General features: G+C 41.2%; 1 protein-coding gene across 4 annotated transcripts in view; it reads right to left on the reverse strand.

The window, feature by feature from the left end:
• CRIM1 (cysteine rich transmembrane BMP regulator 1) overlaps positions 1-26,115 on the reverse strand; it is a 1,688,666-nt gene that overhangs the window by 1,087,255 nt on the left and 575,296 nt on the right. For all 4 annotated transcript variants that reach the window (XM_073627709.1, XM_073627706.1, XM_073627710.1 and 1 more), the window contains one exon: positions 14,316-14,436. In XM_073627709.1, the coding sequence (XP_073483810.1) occupies positions 14,316-14,436 (121 nt within the window). The remainder of the gene's footprint in view (positions 1-14,315; positions 14,437-26,115) is intronic.

Raw genomic sequence — 26,115 nt, forward strand, 5'->3', positions numbered from 1 at the left:
AATATACGCCAATGCCCAACAAGAGAACTCTGTGGTACACAGTAACTTAAGAAACAAGTTGATCTATAACCCCAAACCCAAAGATAATAAACACATTAAGTTTTCAAAAATTTGGTGAGGGAAGAAATTAAGGATTTAACAATAAAGAAAAGAGAAGAACCGAAAGCCATTAAAATTGGAATACAGAAACTAAAAAGAAAAAAATCTTGTTATAAGGCCTTCGGATAAAGGAGGTGGGATCGTTATTCAAACGACTGAGCAATATCACCAAGGTATGATGAAGTTACTTGACGATCGTAGTACGTATAGTACACTATCCAAAAATCCCATATTTAAATGGAAAAAAGAACTTGAATTAGTAGTCTGAAATTAGTGGACTGAAAAAAGGAATACTCAACAAAAAAGAAGCAAAATATCTGATACATGAGGCTTGTAGGACCCCAATTATCTATGCATTACCCAAGATGCACAAGGATAAGCTAGATCCTCCTATGAGACCCATCGTAAATGGCATAGAGTCAATTACAGCCAGAATGGGTGAATACATAGATACCTTCAACCGGCTGTGCAAAACACTAAAGCTTATTTGAAGTACACAAAAGAGACGCTACAGATCCTAGAGAAAAAAACTGATGCAGGACCCCTTCTGATGGCAACAGCAGATGTGTCTTCACTTTATACCATCATACCCCACCATTTAGCATGTGAAGCCATAAAATGGGGACTTAGAACATACACCAAACTTCCATGCATACAAAGGAAATTCCTCGTTAAATGCTTAGATTCCTGCCTCAAGCATAGCCATTTTTGGTACTGTAAACAATACTACCAACAAAAGACAGATGTAGCTATGGGGGCCAAATTTGCCCCTAGCGTCGCAGGCCTCTTCATGTCCCAATGGGAAAAGGAGGCTATCTTCTCAGATCCACCTGAAGAACTCCTTCTTTTCAGAAGATATATCGACGACATTTGTCAATTTGGAAAGGCGATCGGAACCAACTAGTCTCATTTTTTGATAGACTCAATAATAATAATAAAAATATTGTATTATCATGGCAGATAGAAGAGGACTCCATCCCGTTCCTCGATCTTGTAATCTCACGAGTAAACAACAAATTCGTCACAAAGACTTTCTTCAAAAATGTTGATCGTAATAGTTACTTACCTATTGGAAGCAGTCACCCTAGAAATTGGTTGTTTAACATTCCTAAAGGCCAGATCATGCGACTTAGACGTAATTGTACGAACTAAGCCGACTTCTGTACACAGGCCAACTTGATTGGCGAGAGATTTATAAGTAAGGGGTATGAAAAAAATGTAATCAAAGAAAAAATAGAAGAAGCGAAGAACATGCAAAGAGAAGCTCTTCTTGAAGATATACAGTAAAATCCATGTGTCAAAAAGATTAGGTCCCCCTCATATTGGAGTATAATTTTCAATACAAAAAAATTGAGAAGATTGTTGCACGCCATTGGCACATTCTAAAATCCGACAAAAGCCTCAGAGAAGTATTGCCAGATAGCTCCTACACTTCGTGACCAGCTAGTTAAAAGCGTAATAAATCCTCCAAAAAAACAGTTTTCCTTTTTTACTGGTAAAGGATTTTTTTCCTTGCAAAAGATGTTACGCTTGTACTCGGACAAAGCGCCCAAATGAAAAAGTATTTTTGTTCCAATCTAACAGCAATGGTACTAAATATGACATTAAGGATTTCATCGGATGTAACACAGAAGGAGCAGTATATGTCCTTGAATGCAGCTGTGGCCTTCAATATGTTGGCCGCACCAAAAGATTGTTGAGAAGCCGTATCAAAGAACATGAAAATATCCAATGGCTTTGACAAGCATAGTGTATCTAGGCACTTTGTGAAATTTCACAACAAGAATCCTAACCATCTTAAATTTTGGGGTATTGTACCCTATTCTAGACCTTGGCAAGGTGGGCACAAAGTGAGGACTCTTAGTCAACTTGAATCCAAATGGATATTTTCCATGGATACCTTTGTGCCAAAAGGCCTCAACATAGAATTTGATCTGAATTGTTTCCTTAGTGACTTCTAAAAAAAAAGAAAAAAATTACATTATTGGGTCTCAGGCCCCCTATATACCCCACACTAATACTCACCTATAGTCTCCATATTCATTACTATTGTCTATAGGTGGTTTTCACGTATCTTCTATATTTATTTGCATCTATTACCATTTAATATAGGTGGTTTTTATGTATCCCTTCCAGTCATCTGTGTTGTCCCTGGGGCTCCCCCCTCCTTTTCTGCAGCTCCTCTTGTTCACTTTTTTTGTTTTTTTTTCTTTTTTCATATATGATATATATATATATATATATATATATATATATATATATATATATATATATATATATATATATATATCTATATGTAGATATATATATATATATATATATATATATATATATATATATATATATATATATATATATATATATATATATAGATATATATATATATATCTATATATATATATATATATATATATATAGATATATATATATATATATATATATATCTATATATATATATATATATATATATATATCTATCCTTTAACTTATTTATCTTTATATTAATACTATCCTTTTTTATTTTGTTTTGTTAATTTTCTATTTTTATGACTAGCCTATGTTGCTATATATATATATATTTAATGAAGTCACGTGACGTGACAATAGGCGTCAGGATTGACAGTAGGAGAGGAGCTCGGCGCTCATGGGTGATTTTACCTATTACGTCTTTTAAATGTGAGTTTACTTTTTGGCACTTTTTAATAAACTGTTTTGTTGTTATACTGGATTACGCTATATGCATATTTCTTCATACCCCATATCAACATCTACTGAGTCCATTTGATAAGCGCTGGGAGCAGGAGCTGACCAAAGCTGCCACACTGGGAACATACGAACTCGGCGTTCGTTGGATTGATGCCTACGCTCTTTTTCCTTAAAGCGGGGTTCCACCCAAATTTTGAACAATATCTGTATGTATTCTCTTCCTTGCCTAGATGCTGACATGTCGTTTAAAAAAAATTAAATCGCCGTAATTACCTTTTATTTTTCTATTCTTCTTTGCACTTCCTGGTTCTCCTCCTGTGGGAGTAAGCGTGTTTCTAGCCTCTCCCAGACTCCTGGGAGCTAGTCTCAGGCTTCCCAGGATGCCACTGAGCATGTGCGGGAACGAGCAGTGAATGCTGGGAGCACAGCATTCACCACATCCAGGAAATAAATGCTTGTGGGCTTCAAATGCCCACAATGAAGATGGAAACCGCCTGCAGTGAATAATATAAGTTATTCTTTCCGACGAAATCTGACACAGGCAGACATATTACACACAATATGTGAGTATGTAATGCTGATAAGAAAATTTGTGAATGAACTAAAAAAAAAAAAAAAAAAAAACGATAGATAGGTGGACCCCCGCTTTAAGTGAGTGTGCACTGCTTGATCTGCCCCTGTCCCAATACAGCTATTGCGGTATCATGCTATATATACTTTATGTTTTTCCGCATGATCCTGTATATCCTTTACTGAGAGTCTGAAAACAACACATGGGACATCGCCATATTGGTTCTTCAACCCATCGTCTTCACCTGTGATCATGCTGTACACCTTACAGCTGTGAGGTGAGCTGCTTGCAGACACAGAGGTGATATCACCGAAGACTGCATCTGTTACATGCTTCCCTTTGGTGGTGGAAGTGTCCTTTTCTCTTATATATTGTTTGTTCTGGATCTTTATATTTTATCTAGATTCATATACTATATATTTCTTCACCAGCCCATGGACTTTTACCATTTGTATGTTTATATTAGCTCACTTTGGTTTGGTTTACATAATTTTACTGCATGACTCACTATTTCCTATTGGATGTACATTTATTTCATGTGTAATTTATTATTATTTCCTTAATATTTTACTAGTACACTTTTGGTCTACACCCCTCTTTCCTTTCCCCATCACAGCGCAAACACCATTACCATTCACTTTTATTTATTTTTTTTTTTGTTTCTGCTAGGATCAGAGTCACAGGTGTTTGCAGCAGTGCCTCTTTAATTTTAACCACTTGCTTACTGGGCACTTAAACCCCCCTCCTATCCAGACCAATTTTCAGCTTTCAGCGCTGACGCACTGTGAATGACAATTGCGCGGTCATACAACACTGTACCCATATGACATTTTTATCATTTTTTCACCATAAATAGAGCTTTCTTTTGGTGGTATTTGATCACCTCTGCAGTGTTTACTTTTTGTTAAAAAAATGTAAAAAACTGAATTAAAAAAAAAAAAAATAATAATATTTTTTTTATATTTTGTTATAAAAAATTTAAAACAGGTAATTTTTCTCCTTCATTGATGTACGCTGATGAGGCAGCAGTGATGGGCACTGATAGGCGGCAGTGATGGGCACTGATAAGTTACACTGATAGGCAGCACTGTTAGGTGGCACTGATTGGCACTACTGGTGGGCATTGATAGCTGGCACTTGTGGGCATTGATAGGTGGCACTTGTGGGCCCTGTTAGGTGGCACTGTGGGCAGTGTTAGGTGGCACTGTGGGCAGTGTTAGGTGGCACTATTAGGTTGCACTGATGAGGCAGATGTGCCTCTTCCACTTCGGGACCGATGTCCCTCACATACGAGCTGACAGTTGATCACATGGTAAGGGGCCGGGACCGCCCCTTCCTTAGATCGGTGATCACCCGAGTCTCAGTGGCCATAGCGCGGATGCCAAGTGGTTAATTTGTGTAGACAGCGCAGGAGTTTTTTCTATACACTTTTTAAGAAACATTTCTTCTCTTGGTCATGTTTCATATGATTGTGGGATAGGGCTATTAATCCTTGGAGACCTGGGGAAGGATCGAGCCACAGGATTTATAATTTATGCTTACCATGACCACTCTGTTTATGGGGGTCATGGCTTTTTGGTAAGCACATTCTCCTTTTGTTCACCAGGACTTTTGCATGGAGGACTACTTTTCCATGATAGTAACACTCTATTTTAGGATTGAGGACTTTTGTTGCACCAGTGTTTATTTTAACCTTTATTGTACACGTTGCAGGTGGTTGCTTTGCACTTTTTTATATATTTCTAAACTTTTTTCACATGCATTATTTCACAATCATGATTTTTCTGTGTGTTCTACAGAAGCATGATGTATATATGCACATGATATGTTATCATATTTATATCTGATTTTCACTTTTTAATGATTTGTGTTTAAGTCATTCAGCAATGCTTATATCCTTTTTCTATAGTTTATATGGTATATCACTATATATTAGCTGGCAGCTGGATGGTCGCTGGATGGAGGAATTGTTTATACTGTAAACACAGATTTTTTTGTTATTTTTTATTTTAGGATGTGCAGGTGGATTAGTTCAGGCCACAGGCAGAGACGATGCCTGCCAGTTTTGCCAAACTGCTGGTTGGAAGCTAAACATAAACAGTGGGGACCTTGAGTGGAGAGTGAACAAGTCTTGCTTTTTGACTGCTGGTGTTTGCTGGGTTGCATTTTTAGGTTATTTTTGGGGTTTTTCCTTGTAGCTTTTTAACACCCTTTTCTGACACCTTTTAAACAGTTTTTTTTTCTTTGCTTCCTTCAGCCTACTAATTAAGGGGAGTGGTTAATTGGTCACAGGTGCTTGAGGCCTATATAGCCTTCTGTAGAACTCATTGTGAGCCTGCTCATCTTTGAGCTTGCTGGAACTCTGTCCAAGTGGAACCGGACTAAGTGGTGAGTTAAAAACCAGAGTTGAAAACAGGAGGTTATAACAGGGGTCATAGTACCTATGTAGTGTGAGTACCTAAGTGTTGTCTGAGTAGTGTGTGTGGATCTTTAGTACTTGTGTACTGTGTACTTGTGTATTGCAAGTGCACGTAGGTCTGCGGGTGCCTGTGTATTGTTTTGTCGAGTACCTGTGTATTGTCTTGTTGAGTATTAGTGTCAGGAAGCTAGTTGTTAGGTAATTTGGACAGGGTATAATCCCCAATCCTCATTTAAATTTAATAAGTATGATGCCCGGCGGGTGTGGAGAGGCGATTTGTTGTACATCTTGCGGCATGTATGCGTTCCTTGATCATCCAATCGAGGGTGAATACTGCTGTGCAAAATGTAAGCACATTGTTTCCCTGGAAGCCAAGGTTCTGAATCTGGGGAAGCAACTGTCAGCACTGAGAAGTCCCTCCATACTAAAGGAGAGCCCGGAACGTACAAGGCAGGTGCCAGTAGGGGCCAACACAGAGGCGGGTGGAGATAAAGAGCTGCAGGCACTAGGAAAGAGTAGAAGGGTGACAGTCAGGAAGGGTAGAGGGGGAAGTGCCAGGGAGGCCGATCCAGGGCTGGAGCATCCCAATAAGTATGCTTCATTGAGTGACATTGGTGAAACCAGTCAGAAACCAGCACTGCTGAAGCTGAGGGACTCTTCTAGCTGACGGAGGAAGAACTCCTCCAGTGAGAGTGGGGGGAAGCGAAGGAAAAGGAAAGACAGATTCTGGTGGTAGGGGACTCAATTCTTAGAAGGACAGAGAGGCCAATCTGTAACAAAGACCTGAAGCACCGAACTGTATGCTGTCGACCGGGAGCTCGGGTTCAGCACATCACGGATCTGGTGGACAGATTACTGGGAGGGGCTGGGGAAGACCCGGCTGTCATGGTGCACGTTGGCACCAATGACAAAGTCAGAGGCAGATGGAGTGTCCTAAAGAACGATTTTAGGGGCTTGGGAGCTAAATTGAGGAAAAGGACCCCCAGGTAGTATTCTCAGGAATACTACCAGTACATCGAGCCACACCAGAATGGCAGAGGGAGATTAGGGAAGTAAACAAGTGGCTGAAGAGCTGGTTTAGTAAGGAGGGGTTTGGGTTCCTGAAGGACTGGGCCGACTTCTCAGTCGATAACCAGTACTATAGGAGGGATGGACTGCACCTAAATGAGGAGGGTGCAGATCAGCTGGGAATGAAGTTGGCCAAAAAGTTAGAGGGGTTTATAAACTAGGCGATGGAGGAGAGGGTCCAGAGGTAGAGATAGTCAGTTAGGAACATATTCCAGGAGGGTAGTATTGGGGGTATTAGTGGTAGGTTGACCAAAGCACATAAACCCAAGGTAAGTATAGTAGCAAGTCCTAGTTGCAATCTCGGAACACCCAACAAGAGGATAATATGCGACCGGTCTAAAATATGTGGCGTGTTCACCAATGCCAGGAGCCTAACGGACAAGATGGGTGAACTAGAGATACTGTTGTACAAGGAGGATTTGGATTTTGTGGGAATTTCAGAGACCTGGTTCAACAGCTCTCATGATTGGCTGGCAACCATTCAAGGGTATACCCTTTATCGCAAGGATAGAAAGGGTAAAAAAGGGGGAGGGGTATGCTTATATATCAAGAATAATGTACAAGTGAATGTGAGAGATGACAACACTAAGAGAGCTAGGGAAGAATCCTTATGGGTAGAGCTCCAAAGGGATGAAGCTAAGGGGAAATTAATATTGGGAGTATGCTATAGGCCCCCTAAGGGGAGACAGATCTCCTATCACAATTTGGATTAGCAACAAGGATGGGAAGTGTTATAATGGGGATTGTAATTATCCAGACATAGACTGGGCGGAGGGAACCATGCATTCATATAAGGCTCGCCAGTTCCTAAATGCCTTGCCAGATGGTAGACGCACCAACTAGAAGTAAAGCGTTACTGGATCTACTGATTACCAACAATACAGACCTGATCACGGATGTGGAAATACAGGGCAATTTAGGTAACAGCGATCACAGGTCAGTTGGCTTCAGTATAAATCACACAACTAGGAAACATAAAGGGAATACAAAAGACACTGAATTTCAAAAGAACCAACTTCCCTAAACTACAAACCTTGCTAGAAGGCATAAATTGGGATAAAATCTTAGGAACAAAAAAACACGGAGGAGAAATGGGTTTGCTTTAAGAGCATTCTAAATAAGGGCATTAGCCAATGCATCACATTGGGTAATAAATTTAAAAGAGACAACAAAAGTCCTGGATGGCTTAACTCCAATGTAAAAATGCATATAAAAGCAAAGGAGAAGGCATTCAAAAAATACAGGGTTGAGGGATCATCATCAGCATTCAGACTTTATAAAGAATGCAACAAGAAATGTAAGGGTACAATAAGGACGGCTGAGATAGAACATAAAAAAGACACATAGCGGAGGAGAGAAAAAAAAAATCCCAAGAAATTATTTATGTAAACAGTAAAAAAGGGAGTACAGACCATATTGGCCCTATAAAGAATGAGGAAAGACATCTGGTTACAAAGGATGGGGAGATGACGAAGGTATTAAACGTATTCTTCTCGAGGGAATCAAGGGGCTTCAGTAACCAAAACTGCAGTGTTTATCCTCATGACACATCACAGGAAGCACCTCCATGGTTAACAGAGGACAGAATTAAAATTAGACTTGGGAAACTTAACATTAATAAATCACCGGGACCAGATGGTTTGCACGCGAGGGTACTTGGGGAACACAGTCAAGTAATTGCCAGACCATTGTTCCTAATTTTTACTGACAGTCTACTGACTGGAATGGTACCAGCTGATTGGAGAAAAGCCACTGTAGCACCAATATTTAAAAAGATACATCCCTGGGAATTACAGACCGGTTAGCCCAACATCAATAGTATGTAAACTCTTGGAGGGGATGACAAGGGACTATATACAATATTTTAGTAATGAGAATGGTATCTATTAGATTGTAAGCTCTTCTGAGCAGGGCCCACTTAATCCTCTTGTATTTTATTGTATTATAACTGTATTGTCTCCCTTTTATATTGTAAAGCGCTGCGTAAACTGTTGGCGCTCTATAAATCCTGTATAATAATAATTAGCAGTAATCGGCATGGATTCATGAAGAATCGTTCTTGCCAAACCAATCTATTAACCTTCTATGAGGAGGTGAGTTGCCATCTAGATAAAGGAAGGCCCGTAGGCGTGGTGTATCTGGATTTTGCAAAAGCATTTGACACAGTTTCCCATAAAGGTTTACTGTACAAAATAAGGTCTGTTGGCAAGGACCATAGGATGAGTACATGGATTGAAAACTGGCTACAAGGGCGAGTTCAGAGGGTGGTGATAAATGGGGAGTACTCGGAATGGTCAGGGGTGGGTAGTGGGGTCCCCCAGGGTTCTGTGCTGGGACCAATCCCGTTTAATTTGTTCATAAACGACCTGGAGGATGGGGTAAACAGTTCAATCTCTGTATTTGTGGACAATACTAAGCTAAGCAGGGCAATAACTTCTCCGCAGGATGTGGAAACCTTGCAAAAAGATCTGAACAAATTAATGGGGTGGGCAATTACATGGCAAATGAGGTTCAATGTAGACAAATGTAAAATAATGCATTTGAGTGGCAAAAATATGAATGCAATCCATACACTGGGGGGAGAACCTCTGGGGGAATCTAGGATGGAAAAGGACCTGGGGGTCCTAGTAGATGATAGGCTCAGCAATGACATGCAATGCCAAGCTGCTGCTAACAAAGCAAACAGAATATTGGCATGCATTAAAAAGGGGATTAATTCCAGAGATAAAATGCCAATTCTCCCGCTCTACAAGACTCTCGTCCGGCCGCACCTAGAGTATGCTGTCATGTTCTGGGCACCAGTCCTCAGGAAGGATGTACTGGAAATGGAGCGAGTACAAAGAAGGGCAACACAGCTAATAAGGGGTCTGGAGGATTTTAGTTATGAGGAAAGGTTGCGAGCACTGAACTTATTCTCTCTGGAGAAGAGACGCTTGAGAGTGGATATGATTTCAATATACAAATACCATACTGGTGACCCCACAATAGGGATAAAACTTTTTCACAGAAGGGAGTTTAACGAGACTCGTGGCCAGCACAATGTCACCATAGTGACACTGTACTTGTGACAGTATACACATATATACACGCACATACACACACACACACATATGTGCATTGTGTATGATAGCCCATTCCCCAGGATCCAAAAATGCTGAGGATTGAGAAAATCCACCTGCCAATTTGTCTACAATGTGGATGTTTACACAGTGGACAGGACCAGAATGTGCAGTTCTGCCCAGAGAAGATTAAGTCTGCTTCCTGTTGAACAGAACAACTTCTGGTGCCTCCTTGATGGTTGATGTAGGTCTGGCCATGGCTCTGACCAACTAGATTCTCATCAGATGCCACGTTAATTTAAGCGTTGAGCATCAAATAGACAACCAAAGCACCCCAAGTTCCGGGATTTTGATCAGAAGCTGAGCTTCCTCTGACAACCAAGTCCCCTTTACTGACAGGTCGTCAAGGATGCCTTCTCTGCATGACATGCTGACATCTGGCAAGAAAACTTTCTGTATCTTTTGGGAGAAAGTTTTCCCGATTCCAGAGTCGGACTGGAGATCCATGCCAGGGACATTCTTTCCTTGCAGATCAGATACATGTTGAGATTCAACATTCTGTGAAACTGGGTGTGCGGCAAACCTCAAAAGGGGTAACCATTAGATGTTGCGCTGCTAGTAGTGCTTATACCAGTATTTAGAAGTAAATGTGTACCATTCAAATAAATATGCTATATAAATAAAATGTGCTGTACTTTATACAATCTGTAAACTTTCATTGCTGAATGTAAAAAAATATATTTTTAGAATTAAAAAATGCAAAAATGTAACATTCAAAATAAAAGTGAATAATCTTTTCACAGACATCCAGTACTATTCAAGTATTACTTCTTCCGTCCTCATAAATGTCCTGCACCAAACTCTCACTTCCAATCAATGGGAATTGCACCTGTATACCATCATCCAACAAGGTCTCTCCAAATTATGGACACTTCAAAGCCTCCTGTCCACTAGGGACTCTCCTACTATCATGTACAATGCCACCAGTACATTTGAGTTATGGTCCCTTTAAGAGTCCGGATTGATTATGTGTTCATAGCCATGTTAACCACTTGTCCTCAGGAAGATTTACCCCCTTCATGATCAGTCCATTTTTGCAATATGGCATTGCGTTATTTTAACTGACAATTGCACAGTAAAATTTATGTCATTCTGTTTCCCACAAAAAAAAGGGAAAAAAAAGTATTTGATCCCCTACTGATTCTGCATGTTTGCCCACTGACAAATAAATGATCAGTCCATAATTGTAATTGTAGTTTTTTTTTTTTTTTTTAACACTAAGAGACAGAACAACAACAAAAAAATCCAGAAAAATGCATTTTAAAAAGTGATATATTGATTTGCATTTTAATGAGCGAAATAAGTATTTGAATCCCCATCAATCAGCAAGATTTCTGCCTCCCAGGTGTCTTCTATACAGGTAATGAGCTGAGATTAGGAGCATTCTCTTAGACTCGGTTCACACAGGGAGGACTTGTCAGGCGACCTAGTCGCCTGACAAGTCGCCTCCTGTTCTGTACAATGGCACCGTTCTAATCGGAGCGACGCAAGTCGCTCCGACTTAGAAAAAGGTTCCTGTACGACTTTGGGGGCGACTTGCATAGACTTCTATACAGAAGTCGTTTTGCAAGTCGCCGCGGAAGTCGTTTGCAGGTCGCCTCGCTGAGGCAACCTGCAAGTCGTGCCGCCCGTGTGTGAACCGGGAGTTAAAGGAAGTGCTCCTAATCTCAGCTTGTTACCTGTATAAAAGACACCTGTCCACAGAAGCAATCGATCAGATTCCAATCTCTCCACCATGGCCAAGACCAAGGAGCTGTCCAAGGATGTCAGGGACAAGATTGTAGATTTACACCAAGCTGGAATGGGCTACAAGACCATCACCAAGCAGCTTGGTGAGAGGGTGACAACAGTTGGTGTGATTATTCACAAATGGAAAAAACTCAAAATAACTGTCAATCTCCCTTGGTCTGGGGCTCCATGCAAGATCTCACCTCGTGGAGTTTTAATGATCATGAGAACGGTGAGAAATCAGCCCAGAACTATACAGGAGAATCTTGTCAATGATCTCAAGGCAGCTAGGACCATAGTCACCAAGAAAACAATTGGTAACACACTACGCCGTGAAGGACTGAAATCCTGCAGCGCCTGCAAGGTCCCCCTGCTCAAGAAAGCACATGCACAGACCCGTCTGAAGTTTGCTAATTAACATCTGAATGATTCAGAGGAGAACTGGGTGAAAGTGCTGTGGTCAGAAGAGACCAAAATTGTGCTCTTGGACATCAACTCAACTTGCCTTGTTTGGAGGAGGAATGCTCCCTATGACCCCAAGAACACCATCCCCACTGTCAAACATGGAGGTGGAAACATTATGCTTGGTGGTGTTTTTCTGCTAAGAGGACAGAACAACTTCACTGCATCAAATGGACAATGGACAAGGCCGTGTACCATCATATCTTGGGTGCGAATCTCCTTCTCGCAACCAGGGCATTGAAAATGGGTTGTGGATGAATATTCCAGCACGACAATGACCCAAAACACACGGCCAAGGCAACAAAGGAGTGGCTCAAGAAGAAGCACATTAAGGTCCTGGAGTGGTCTAGACAGTCTCCAGACCTTAATTCCATAGAAAATATGTGGAGGGAGCTGGAGGTTCGAGTTACCAAATGTCAGCCTAGAAACCTTATTGACTTGGAGAGGATCTGCAAAGAAGAGTGGGATAAAATCCCTCCTGAGACGTGTGTAGACCTGGTGGCCAACTACAAGAAACGTATGACCTCTGTGACTGCCAACAAGGGTTTTGTCACCAAGTACAAAGTCATGGTTTGGGAAGGGATCAAATACTTACTTCACTCATTAAAATGCAAATCAATTTATAACTTTTTTGAAATGCATTTTTGTGGATATTTTGTTTTTATTCTGTCTCTCACTGTTAAAATAAACATACCATTAAAATTATAGACTGCTTATTTCTTTGTCAGTGGGCAAACGTTCAAAATTAGCAGGTGATCAAATACTTTTTTCCCCTCACCGTAGAGCTTTCTTTTGGTGGTATTTATCAAAAAGAGGGTCCTAGTTGATTTAGTACCTTAAACCAGGGTGACGCTGTAGGTACTTGCAAAAATGTGCCAACGTCCCTATGGTTTTAAATGCAAAGATTGGGAACTAGGGAAGTGGGACTTTGGGGGCACATGGGTATTTAAACTATGAAACAGTAAAATAGTTTTTAAATTTTATTAATTTTACAAAAAGACATATTCATTTAAAAACAATACAACATACATATAGCAACCTTATTACATATATCAAGTGGATCCTATCCTGCATTTAACATTAAGAACCCTTGCTCATAGTACATATAATCCAACATTCAATTGAAAAAGGAAAAGAACCTTCCCCAAGAGGTGGTAATTATGAATGTGGGAATGAAGTTGGGTTGGATTGCAGATATGGTGGTCCACTTTGGATGCTCTCTATATGCTCAACATGTTTCACGTTATGGAACGCTTCTTCAGGAGCTAGAGGTGGTTCATCTATAATTAGGTAATACGCATTTGTTGTTGCAGTGATGCTGGTAGTAGAGCAGGTAATCAATAGATTGCAGACAGAGGCTGATTGTGTATCTGGGACGTGTCGTCACTCCAGTCAGAGGCACCATTGTACCCCGTACTGTCTCCTAATCTACCTTTGAACCATAGCTTGCTACAGCCATCATTTACTTTTAAGGCTCCCTTTGGTTAATTGCTTTGGGAGCTCGGGGCCATCCTGGTGCTTCTGACACGTCCCAGATACACAATCAGCCTCTGTCTGCAATGAAAGGTCTTCCAAAGCAGCCATTGTTTTGTTCTAAGGCCACTTCCCTGCTGAAAGACCAGCCCTCTTATCCTTGTCAGTAAATGTCAACAGGAGACTGCAGACTCTGCAGTGCTTTTATATATGGATATAAATCTTCAACCTGTGGAAGTCACCAGAGTACCTGGCCTGACATTAGTCATACTATCTGGAATTTTCTTCCCCTGGGACAAGTTTATATCTCTCCATGCTTTTATGCCCAGGTGCTCAAGGCCAATGAGAAATCCATACTTCCGTGAGTCTAAAAAAAAAAAAAAAAAGTTCTATGGGATTTAAACCTTTAGGATTTATCAGTTTGATACTCTTAGCTTGAAAGGTATCAGTATGAAGGTAATTATTATTGCCATTAAAGTTTGTTCAGAGTAATGGTACTCTAGACAAATTGAATCATCAAAAGCCAAAGAAAAAAAAAAATGTCCGATATGACTAACTTCAGTGTTTAACTGTAAGAACATATTGTAGTATAGGTATTACATACTGACTGTATACATAAATGCACCCAGGTTTATCTGAATAAGCAACCAATGGTTTATCGTGAACAGACCTTGTTGGTAATGTGCAGCATCCATCAGCTGTCAGACGAACTTGTGTTTCATAGCTGTCTGGAGGGCACACAACTTGTTGAACTGGAGGGCACTCCACGGTACTGCAATCAACGCTAAAAACTTAAAAGAAAAAATTAAAGTTACAATGTGAAGCATGCAGCGGGCAATATATAGATAGATATATATCCACACACACAGTATATACTGTATCCCAAAGGCTACAAAGTTCAAGTGGTTCTAAAGGCAGAAGGCTTTTTATCGTAATGCATTCAATGTATTAAGATAGAAAAACCTTCTGTGAGCAGCAGCCCCCTCAGCCCCCCTAATACTTACCTGAGCCCCATCTCAATCCAGTGATGTTGCACCAGAGCCTCAGCGGTCTGGGACTCGCCCTCCTGATTAACTGAGACACAGCAGTGGGCCCCATTGGCTCCTGCTGCTGTCAAAGTGAGCCAATAAGGAAAGAGAGGGGATGGGGCCGAGCTGCGGCTCGTGTTTGAATAGACACTCAGAGCAGCGGCTTGGCTCTGGTGCCCCCATTTCAAGCTGCTTGCTGTGGGAGGCATTTGGCAGGCGAGAGGAGCCAGGAGCATCAGCGAGAGACCCGAGCAGAGGAGGATCTGGGCTGCTCTGTGCAAGACCACTTCACAGAGCAGGTATGTATAACTTATTTTTAAACAAAAAAACAAGACTTTAATATCACCTAAAAAACAAACACAAAATTGTTTATTTATTTTTTTTTTAATCTATTTTCATAAATGGGAAACAACATGTCTACGTTTCCAAGAGGTTACTGAACCAGAAATGTGTGCATACAGCAGTACACACAGTTCAAGAAACCAAAACATGTGAAAATATTGCATCTGTACTGTACATCAAGATTACACAAATGTAGAAAACCAGAATATGTGGAACCATTCTTTGTTTACTGCATACCATCTCGGGAAATGCTGCTACCATAATTTCCTTACATTTTTCAAAAGCTAGAGGCAGATACTTTTAGAGAAAAAAAATAAAAGGGGGGGGGGGGGGAGCACCTGGACATAGAAAGGGAAACTGGGTCCTCTTCCTCGCCTGACCACCCACCAAAGGTCCCAGATGACAAAACAAAGATTGTTTTTTAACTGAAACATGACAGGGAGGAAAACAGCTTCTTATGTAGCCGTCTTACTGTATGCAATATCTCTGCTTATGTTAGATCAATTTAACAAGTACAAGTAAAACAGAAGCTCAACTAAATTTAGATACTGGAAGAAAAAAAAATGATCAGGTTTTCAATATTTGTTCTCCAAAGCCATCAATATTGACTTAGGCTAACTTTACGCCTATGCTTTGTGCTAACATTCTTTTCAAATAGCAACCCAGGCACATTCAATGCATAAAGAAATAAGTATCGAGATTGAGCATCCGTGTGCAGATATTTTATTTTGTTAACAATAAAGATTTTTACAGGGTGTGGTTTGACTCCGGGCCGAGACGGCCGCCTAACTACGGAGCTCATGTACATAGAGACCGGACATCAACCTTATAGGAGTCCTTCACCAACTTGAAGATAGGAAAAACAAGCAAAAGTATGTCAGCATCCTCTGCCCCACAAGACTTGGACACCAATCTCAGAAGGAACATACCTTCACTGTTCCAAACTCAGCATGCAGACAATCATGCGGTCTCACAGACACCAGCACTGCTCTTCTCCCAGCAGTGAGACCAGCACAACACTAGGAGGAGTGAATATCTACATGCTTCCAAACCAAATACCGAGCCTTATAGACCTTCAGATAGTGGCTGCTGATATTTAAAAAAAAAACCTGCATGCAGAAGCCATAAGTCAAGTGCAGCTGTGCCCATTGGTACAGTTCTTAAGATAAAAAGAAAGGTTTAAAGCACTGTATTATCGAGTGGCGACTGGAAGAATGGTCTGTTTTCAGGTTCTAATATGGTTGATGCTGGGTTTTTCTTTCTTGACCATCACTTACTTGCTCACCCAACCCTCCAGCACCCTGGACACAATGGACGTATGGTTCTAGAGGGGTTTTGATGCATCCTGGGCATTGGACATCCTGGGACAAGGGACGTATCAGATAAGTACAAACTCATTACACCCTCCCAATTCACTATGGTTAAGATCATATCCCTAAATGTTAACGGCCTGAGTTCTAATCACAAGTAGCACTTGGCATTGAGGGAGTTTAGACTTTCTGGTTTGGACATCATTTTTGCCCAAGAACCAAATTTTAATAAGAAGGGCACATTCGCATTTGCACACAGGTATTATGCTCACACTTATCTACGGGTTTCTCTATTGGTCAAAGAGGAATTGCCGTTCCTCTATCTTGGCTCCTGCTAAGACCCGCAACATTTATTCTCCTAATGGTAATCAAACGTCTTTCTTGTCTCTGGTTTACAATCCCCATTTTCACTCAGAACACAAATATTTAGTGAAAGGGGGCAATTTAAATGTACCATACTTTCATGGCGGATTGGCACTCCATGCGTACTCGTGCTCCCTGGCCCTGGATTCTAAGCAGTCGCAGCTATTTAGACAGCTTAATAGAAAATAAGCATTATTCGATGCCTGGCGGGTTTCTCACCCGGCCAAACAGCAATATACGCACTACTCCCACCCCCATTTTACTCATTACTGTATTGATTACTTTTTCATTAATAATCAAACTTTCCGGATGTTGCAAATTTCACATATTGTCTTTATTTTGTGGTCGAATCACATCTCTATCCTAATCTTATCATTGGATTCTACTAAATGTTAACCTCCCTGGCGGTTTTCCCGAGTGTGGCTCGGGGTTAAAATTCAGTACCATTAGCGGTAACCCCGAGCCACACTCGGGATCGCATTGCAGGATCCTGGGGCGGCGTTACTTACCTTGTCCCCGGGATCCTGCGATGTCACCCGCAGTGTCCGAGGACTCCGTCCTCCTCCGAAGCCTCTCCGTGCCAGGCTCCGTTCCCTGCGAGCGGCGCGACGCACGGGGGCGGAGCCTGGCGGCAAATTCAAAAAACTGTCAAAATCATAACACATACAGTACTGTAATCTTACAGATTACAGTACTGTATGAAATGATTTCACATCCCTTTTGTCCCTAGTGCTCTGGCCCATGCCCTGCATGCAGTTTTACATGATATACACTGTTCTTTCTGCCTGGAAACTGGAGATTGTCCATAGCAACCAAAAAGTGTCCCTTTACATCAAAAGTGGCTTTAGACCAGCTAGAAAACAGCGATAGTAAATTAGAACACTTGCAGAATTGAGCGATAGTGAATTGTGGGGAAATTTATTTTATTACTATTTTTTTAAATTTTTTTAAATTATTTATTTTTATTTATTATATTATAATTTATGTTTTTGTGTTTCAAACTTTATCATACCCGGGATATCTACTAGACTCTGGTTTGGACAGATTTAAGTGTGTTATTGTTAAGATTTACAGACCTACAATATAAAACGCAAAATTTCCATGCAAAATAATTGTACCGCTTTCAGCACCTAAAATCCGAAATAATCATACCGCCAGGGAGGTTAAGTGTGTCAATGGCAAATTAACAATTTTTTTTCTGAAACGTGACTTATCTAGGATGGAATAAATATACTACTTACATCAAACAAACCCCTGTCAAGACACTCCAACTTAGCTGGACAAAAATACACTCTACCCAACAACTTTTTGGCAATAACCAACAACTTATCCCATAAGCTTAATAACATATGTCCAGACAATTTTAACAACCATCATTAAGCCGACTCTTAAAAAACATACCTTGGAGTGCGCATGCGCGGGACTTCCAGGGGGATGCTCTAACTCAGAGACTCTGACCCACTCCAGCTGTTTGGAGGCATCCCCGCCAGCTATTACGAGTGACCCTGCTCACATCTACTTGCCTGAACACCTGACAATGCGGTGCATCTGGACATATGCAGGGTGAGCAATCCAAGAAGGAGGAGGTTTACCGCCAGCTACACTTTGACACACAGGCTCCAGGACCTTCCAAGATGGCAGCTGCGGCTCCTCCATGCAGGAACACAGAGGAAGCCGAATCCATTGCGGATCCTCCCCCTGCTCACTAGCCCTTATGGGGCCCCCCCAACTACTCCTGTGAGTATCCACCATGTGATTGCTGTCTCCCCAGCTTCCATCGAATCTCTCCTGGGCATGACAATGGAAGACCTCCTAAATGCCACCATGATTAATAGCCCATTAAGCCTCACTGGATCTCAACATGTCTCCCCACTAACCCAAGGCCACCTCCCTGATATGGCACTTATCTCCAGATCCTCGGAAATGCTAGCTACTGGCCTGGCACAGAATGCCGCACAAATCACTACTCCTCCGGGTAGCCCCGACACCAATTTGGAACAAAAACCGAAAAGGCAACGTGAATTTAACCTCTCCAAGCTGGTAGATGGACTCTCTGAAGATCCTTATTGAAACAGTTTTGAGATGAAGAATCACCTATCCAGGTCGTACTTCTTCATTGTACTCTGTTAGTGGACTTGCCAGTTGGCAATTCTCCCCTCCATAGTTTATCCCCGATCAGCTGGACTACGTAACTACGTAGTTAGTTAGTCTAGATAGTTTGTGTTTTCTAGATAGTTTCTTAGCCTGATCTTCTAACTGGACCACCACTAGGCCTGAAATGGATGGGACCAATGGTCACATCTCTCCATCGCATTCTCTAAGGGAGACTTCTAGCATGATGCCTTATCACTTGGCGAGTGCTGGTTCTCTCCCTCAACGCTCATGTTGGGCTTTATGTTGCAAGTATTACTAGTTATTTTTTTCTTATGTTATAAATGTACGTACCTAATATTTTCAAACTATTTTTGTCTCTTAAGGGACCAATAATTCTGAATATAGACTAGGGGGCACCTAGGCCGGAGCAGATTAGCAGTTAACCTGGTGTGACATCGGGAGAGCAACCTACACCTAGGTTGCCGTTACACCATCCCCATTAATTAGGGGTCGAGAGCGGGACTTGGCTGGCCCAGTCCTGCTCTTTGGGGACTTAGAACGTCTTTAGTTCTGATTCCCCCCTTCTTCCATCCCTCGCCCTCCTCTCTCCTTGTCCTGTTTTTCCTTCCTATTCCCCTCTTTCACTCTCTTCGCACAGTGTTTTTTTTTTTTTTTTGCTTCCTTCTCTACCAGATGCCTACACAGACGACTCAACATATCCTTAATACTTTGGACCGAATGAATAACTGGACCAACTATCCTGAGGTTCCTTCTACGGCTGATTGGGTATGTTTTTGCCACACAATGGCGCCCCCTAACCCTCATGTACATGACTAGCCCCGCCCCCTCACATCTGACTCTGAGTCGCATTTCATAATACACAAGGCCTTAAATCTCCAATCAATAGATGCAAGGCATTCCAACATTATAACTCTTGAGGCATTGATATTTTACTGCTTCAAGAAACCTATTTCCCTGGAAGCTACAGCCCTTCGTTTCTCCACCAGAAATATCCACTATTCTATCTTGCCAATGTGGAAGCTAAGAAAAGAGGGGTAGCCATCCTCTTCTCAAAAAAAAAAACAAAAAAAAAAAACTCTTATTCACTCATTCCCAAATCATTAAGGATCGAGAGGGTCGATACATATTAGTCAAAGGGGATATTAATGGATGTTGTTACACCTTTATACCATACCACGCCCCAAACAAAGGCCAAGCAGCCTTCTTCTCGTTAATGCTTCAGTCACTTCTTCCTCATACTGAGGGGAGAGTAATAATGGGAGGGGAATCCAACACAAGCTTTGATCAAGTGCTAGATAGATCTGCAGAAGGGATCCCTCGCCTCAAAACACCTCCCAAACAAAGCCTTCATATAGCCTGCCTTCTGCACTCACTAGGAATGATACACACATGGAGAAAGCTAAACCCCACATCTAGAGATTACACACATTTCTCAGCCCCCATAGAACATATGGTAGGATTATTCATAGCTGTGTCCCTACTTCCGAGATTCATATAGTAATTCAGGCCACAATTCATGATGTGCCCTGGTCGGACCACTCATTGGTACTCCTCAAACTATATAGGGCCCCATCCTTTACAGGTCCTTGTACTTGGTGCCTCAATGAGTCCCTTTTGAGTGACCCAGTACGATGCCCTATGCTAGAGAAAGATCTCTGGGAATACTTTATATTAAACGGCATAGATGATATATCACTGGGCTCTCTTTGGGGGGGGGAGTACAAAGCAGTGATAATAGGGAAACTCATCCAACTCGGCTCCCAACCGAAACAAGAACGTCAGGCTGATATAGCAAAGCTGGAAATAGAATTTAAACTACTCAGCAAAGATCACAAACAGCACCCCACAAACACATCCTTAGCAAATCTCGAAGAGGTGAAACTAGCTCTGAATCTGGGGCTCTAACCTCAGCGACCGAAAAACACTTGAGGTGGACGAGCGGCCATTTTTACCTCAGTCGAGATAAAATTGGCCCACAACTAGCGTCCAAACTAACCCCCAAATTTTAAATGCAATTCCTCCCTAAAATAAAAAAAAACAAACGGTTTCAGGCTCCCTATTCTAAAACCCTAAACGTATCTTAGAAACATTTCACTCCTTTTTTTCTAAAGTCTAAGCCAAAAGGTCACTCGAACAACCCACATAAACTGGAGACCTTTCTGGAAGAAATACCCCTCCCTAAACTCAAAGATAATCATTGTTCCATTCTAGAATCTCACATTATGGAGACTGAAGTTCAGGAAGTCATTAAAAACCTGCAAAATGGCTCAGCCCCAGGAGGGATTTCTCTTATAAATAGACCTTCAGAAGGCATTTGATACCATCTCCTGGCCTTATATCTTTGTGATCCATAAAAAATGGGGTTTCAGCTCTAAATTTATGAAAATTCTGGAAGCATTCTACGCATGCCCGATGGCACAAGTTAGACTTCAGGGACATTACTCAGACCCCTTCTCGATTGAGAAAGGAACAAAGCTGGGTTGTCCTCTCTCCCCACTCATCTTTGCAACAGCGGTAGAAACCCTTGCTATCGCCCTCAGACTTCACCCTGACATTCACAGAGTTCGTTGTGGACAGGAAGTCCATAAGTGCGCCCTCTTTGCAGATGATGTCCTTTTATTCATAACCCCCTCCCCCTCATTTCAACATCTAATATCCTACAATTATTGCATAATTTCAGTCAGATTTCCAGCCTTCATGTCAATATGACTACATCTATGGCCCTCAATGCATTGACCCCCTCTAACTTAGTGGAACGCCTAAAGAGCCACTTTCCATTTTCCTGGAGTGCTTCCTCGATCCCTTATCTGGGCATCAACCTAGCCACCTCAATAGACCAACTTTACAACAAATAACTATCCCCCCTGTTCAAAAAATCAGCTGACCTCTCACAGTGGTTCCTATTTGGACTGTCCTGGATGGTAAGAGTGAACGCAGTCAAAATGACCTTACAACCTTTATTTTTTTTTTCGCTCTCTATCCATTCCCCTGATTAAACAACATACAGCAAAATTGCAATCAGCTATAATTCTCTTTATCTGGGGCAAAAGGGAAAATTGTTTCTCCAAACACATCTTATATAGATGAAGGGCGAGAAGGGGATTAGGACTACCCAATCTTTGGTGGTCCTATCAGGCAGCACAGTTGGCTCAATTTTCTATTATTTATTCCAGGGGGTGCAAACACGACTGGATAACAATGGAAAGACAAGCTGTCCCTCATTTCACTTTAGACTTCCTCATATGGAGCGTCCCTAAATTAAGCCCTTATTTCCTTTCCCCAACACTATCCCACTCAGTATCCCTGTGTGACTCATTTTACAGGTTTACCAAAATAGCTTCAACTTGGTATAAGCTTGCTCATATCTTTCACAAACCCCACTTTCCCCCGGGGCAAGACATTAAAGCTTTTCAATGGTGGTTGAAGAAAGGGTTATACCGAATTGGTCACTACTTCTACTCAAATGGACCCCTCATGCTTAGCCATTGTGTTAACAAATTAGAGATACCCTCTGAGAGATACTGCTTCTTCCAAATCTCCCATTTCTTGCGTTCCATCTGGACTGATAAACTGAAACCTTTATCAGTCACCCTGTATGAACAGTGGTGTTCTAACGTCATGGACATGAGGGGAGGGATCTCCCTAATTTACTTGGCTTTAGCAGAGCCTCTGGAGAAAACATCTTAAAAGCTGAATTGGGAAAGGGACCTTGAGATTGACTGGGACATGGACAATTGGCATCTCTGCTTTTCTAAATCATCACAATGTCTCTTTGATTGAGGCGAACCTCAAGATTATGTCTAGATGTTATCTTGTCCCCATTCGCCTAGCCAAAATGTACCCTGAGGCATCTCCCTTTTGCTTCAGAGGCTGCGGACATCTAGGCACACCCCTTCACACCCTCTGGCAGTGTCTCAGGATTAGGAGGTTCTGGAATCAAACTTTCCAATTAATATGCAAAATTACAGAGATCCCCCTAAACCAAGACCCACTAATTGTCCTTCTTAATCAATGCATAGCTAAAATTTCTAAAGGTTCCTGGGCCCTAATTTTCTATATACTCCTCCTTGGTGCCAAACTAATGATTATGCTTTCCGTGAAGACCCCCTCAGTTTCCTTCCAATTAGCTAAGCCAGGAAAAGATAATAACATAATTTTGAATACCACGGAAAAATTTGAACAGATTTGGGAACCATGGACTCGATACATTGAAGTTACCCTTTTAACTCAAGCAATGCCTTGACTCTGCTAACTACCATTTCGGTTGCACTGGTATAGTATTGACTTTCTGAATAGGCCTTACTCCTTTTTTCTAGATGTTATCTTGTCCCCATTCGCCTAGCCAAAATGTACCCTGAGGCATCTCCCTTTTGCTTCAGAGGCTGCGGACATCTAGGCACACCCCTTCACACCCTCTGGCAGTGTCTCAGGATTAGGAGGTTCTGGAATCAAACTTTCCAATTAATATGCAAAATTACAGAGATCCCCCTAAACCAAGACCCACTAATTGTCCTTCTTAATCAATGCATAGCTAAAATTTCTAAAGGTTCCCGGGCCCTAATTTTCTATATACTCCTCCTTGGTGCCAAACTAATGATTATGCTTTCCGTGAAGACCCCCTCAGTTTCCTTCCAATTAGCTAAGCCAGGAAAAGATAATAACATAATTTTGAATACCACGGAAAAATTTGAACAGATTTGGGAACCATGGACTCGATACATTGAAGTTACCCTTTTAACTCAAGCAATGCCTTGACTCTGCTAACTACCATTTCGGTTGCACTGGTATAGTATTGACTTTCTGAATAGGCCTTACTCCTTTTTTCACTCTACATTCTCACCTCTCTATTATTCTTGTGCTCCCCCCCCCTTACTCTTGCCGATCCTGGCCTCTTTCCCCTTTTCGCCTTCTACCCTAAGTGGTGCCCAATCTTGACGTTACAGCAGGCTCATCAGACTTATGACCTGGCTTATAGGAATTTCCAGATTAGACATGTGGGCACTCTCTTAGGAGGTCTAGATTTCTGGACACCCTGAGACAAGTTATTTTCCTTAAATTTCCAGTGATGTGATATTTGAATTAGCTATTAGCTAACACTAAAGGAATTTATCCTTGTACGCTACTTGTTTAAGTTGTTGACGGTTTTAAACGGAATACCCGACCCACAGGAGAGTTAATCATACCTATCTCAGTCTTTGTTTGATGAACACCTCAATTTTGACGACCCTGAATATTTGTGTGGGGATCCCGCAGTGGGGACCACCCACCTCTGGTATACGTCATTTTACATATCTTCTTTGAGATAAGACTTTTAGCCAGGATCACCAGGTGGGTTTCCCCATTGTTATACAACCCCTGGCAAAAATTATGGAATCACCAGTCACTGAGGATGTTCCTTCAGTTGTTTATTGTTGTAGAAAAAAAAAGCAGATCACAGACATGGCCAAAAACTAAAGGCATTTCAAATGGCAACTTTCTGGCTTTAAGAAACACTAAAAGAAATCAAGAAAAATAATTGTGGTGGCCAGTAACAGATCTATAGAACAAACACAGAGAATAAATTATGGAATCAATCAACTCAGAGGAAAAAATTATGGAATCATGAAAAACAAACAAAATAACACTCCAACACATCACTAGTACTTTGTTGCACCACCTCTGGCTTTTATAACTGCTTGCAGTCTCTGAGGCATTGACTTAATGAGTGATAAACAGTACTCTTCATCAATCTGGCTCCAGCCTTCTCTGATTGCTGTTGCCAAATCATCTTTGCAGGTTGGAGCCTTGTCATGGACCATTTTCTTTAACTTCCACCACAGATTTTCAATTGGATTGAGATCCGGACTGTTTGCAGGCCATGACATTGACCTTATGTGTCTTTCTTTAAGGAATTTTTTCACAGTTTTTGCTCTATGGCAAGATGCATTATCATCTTGATAAATGATTTCATCATCCCCAAACATCCTTTCAATAGATGGGATAAGAAAAGTGTCCAAAATTTCAATGTAAACCTGTGCATTTATTGAAGATTTAATGACAGCCATCTCCCCAGTGCCTTTACCTGACATGCAGCCCCATATCATAATTGACTGTGGAAATTTGCATGTTTTCTTCAGACAGTCGTCTGCATAAATCTCATTGGAACGGCACCAAACAAAAGTTCCAGCATCATCACCTTGCCCAATGCAGATTCAAGATTCATCACTGAATATGACTTTCATCCAATCATCCACAGTCCACGATTGCCTTTCCTTATCCCATTGTAACCTTGTTTTTTGTATTTAGGTGTTAGAGATGGCTTTCTTTTAGCTTTTTTGTACGTAAATCCCATTTCCTTTAGGCGGTTTCTTACAGTTCGGTCACAGATGTTGACTCCAGTTTCCTCCCATTTGTTCCTCATTTGTTTTGTTGTACATTTTCTGTTTTCAAGGCATATTGCTTTAAGTTTTCTGTCTTGACGCTTTAATGTCTTCCATGGTCTACCAGTATGCTTGCCTTTAACCACCTTCCCATGTTGTTTGTATTTGGTCCATGTTTTAGACACAGCCGACTGTGAACAACCAACATCTTGTGCAACACTGCGTGATGATTTACCCTCTTTACCGACATACTAACAAGCAGATTTAATCTGATGCAGGTGTTAGTGTTTGTAATGAAAATTTACAGGGTGATTCCAAAATTTTTTCCTCAGAATTGAGTGATTCCATAATTTATTCCCTGTGCTTGTTCTATAAATCTGTTACTGGCCACCACAATTATTTTTCTTGATTTCCTTTAGTGTTTCTTAAAGCCAGAAAGTTGCCATTTGAAATGCCTTTAGTTTTTGGCCATGTCTGTGATCTGCTTTTTTTCTACAACAATAAACAACTGAAGGAACATCCTCAGGGACTGGTGATTCCATAATTTTTGCCAGGGGTTGTAATATCTGTTTACTGTTCTTCCTCATCTTTTCTTTTTAAGTGTAGTGTACGTATTGGTCACTCCCCTCATACTGATGCAACTCTCATGATTGGAATATTATAACTCTGGAATTCCATTGTTTTCACATGTGTTTCTACACCGGTTATGATTATGTTTGTACAAATATGTTTCTGAAAATTCTCAATAATAAAAATATTGAACGATAAACAACATACCTTAACCCAATAAGAACCTAAAATAATCTCAACACATACCCGGGGTCACGTTGACCCCCTAGATATCCCACTCCCGTGTTTCTACTTCAGCACTGAGAACTCATGGAAACCAACAAGTTCCTGACATATTTCAAATAAGCTCCATCCTCTGCATCTCATTACTAGGTCACACCAAG

This window comes from Aquarana catesbeiana, linkage group LG04, assembly GCF_042186555.1.
Source record: "Aquarana catesbeiana isolate 2022-GZ linkage group LG04, ASM4218655v1, whole genome shotgun sequence".
NCBI classification, from domain to species: Eukaryota; Metazoa; Chordata; class Amphibia; order Anura; family Ranidae; genus Aquarana; species Aquarana catesbeiana.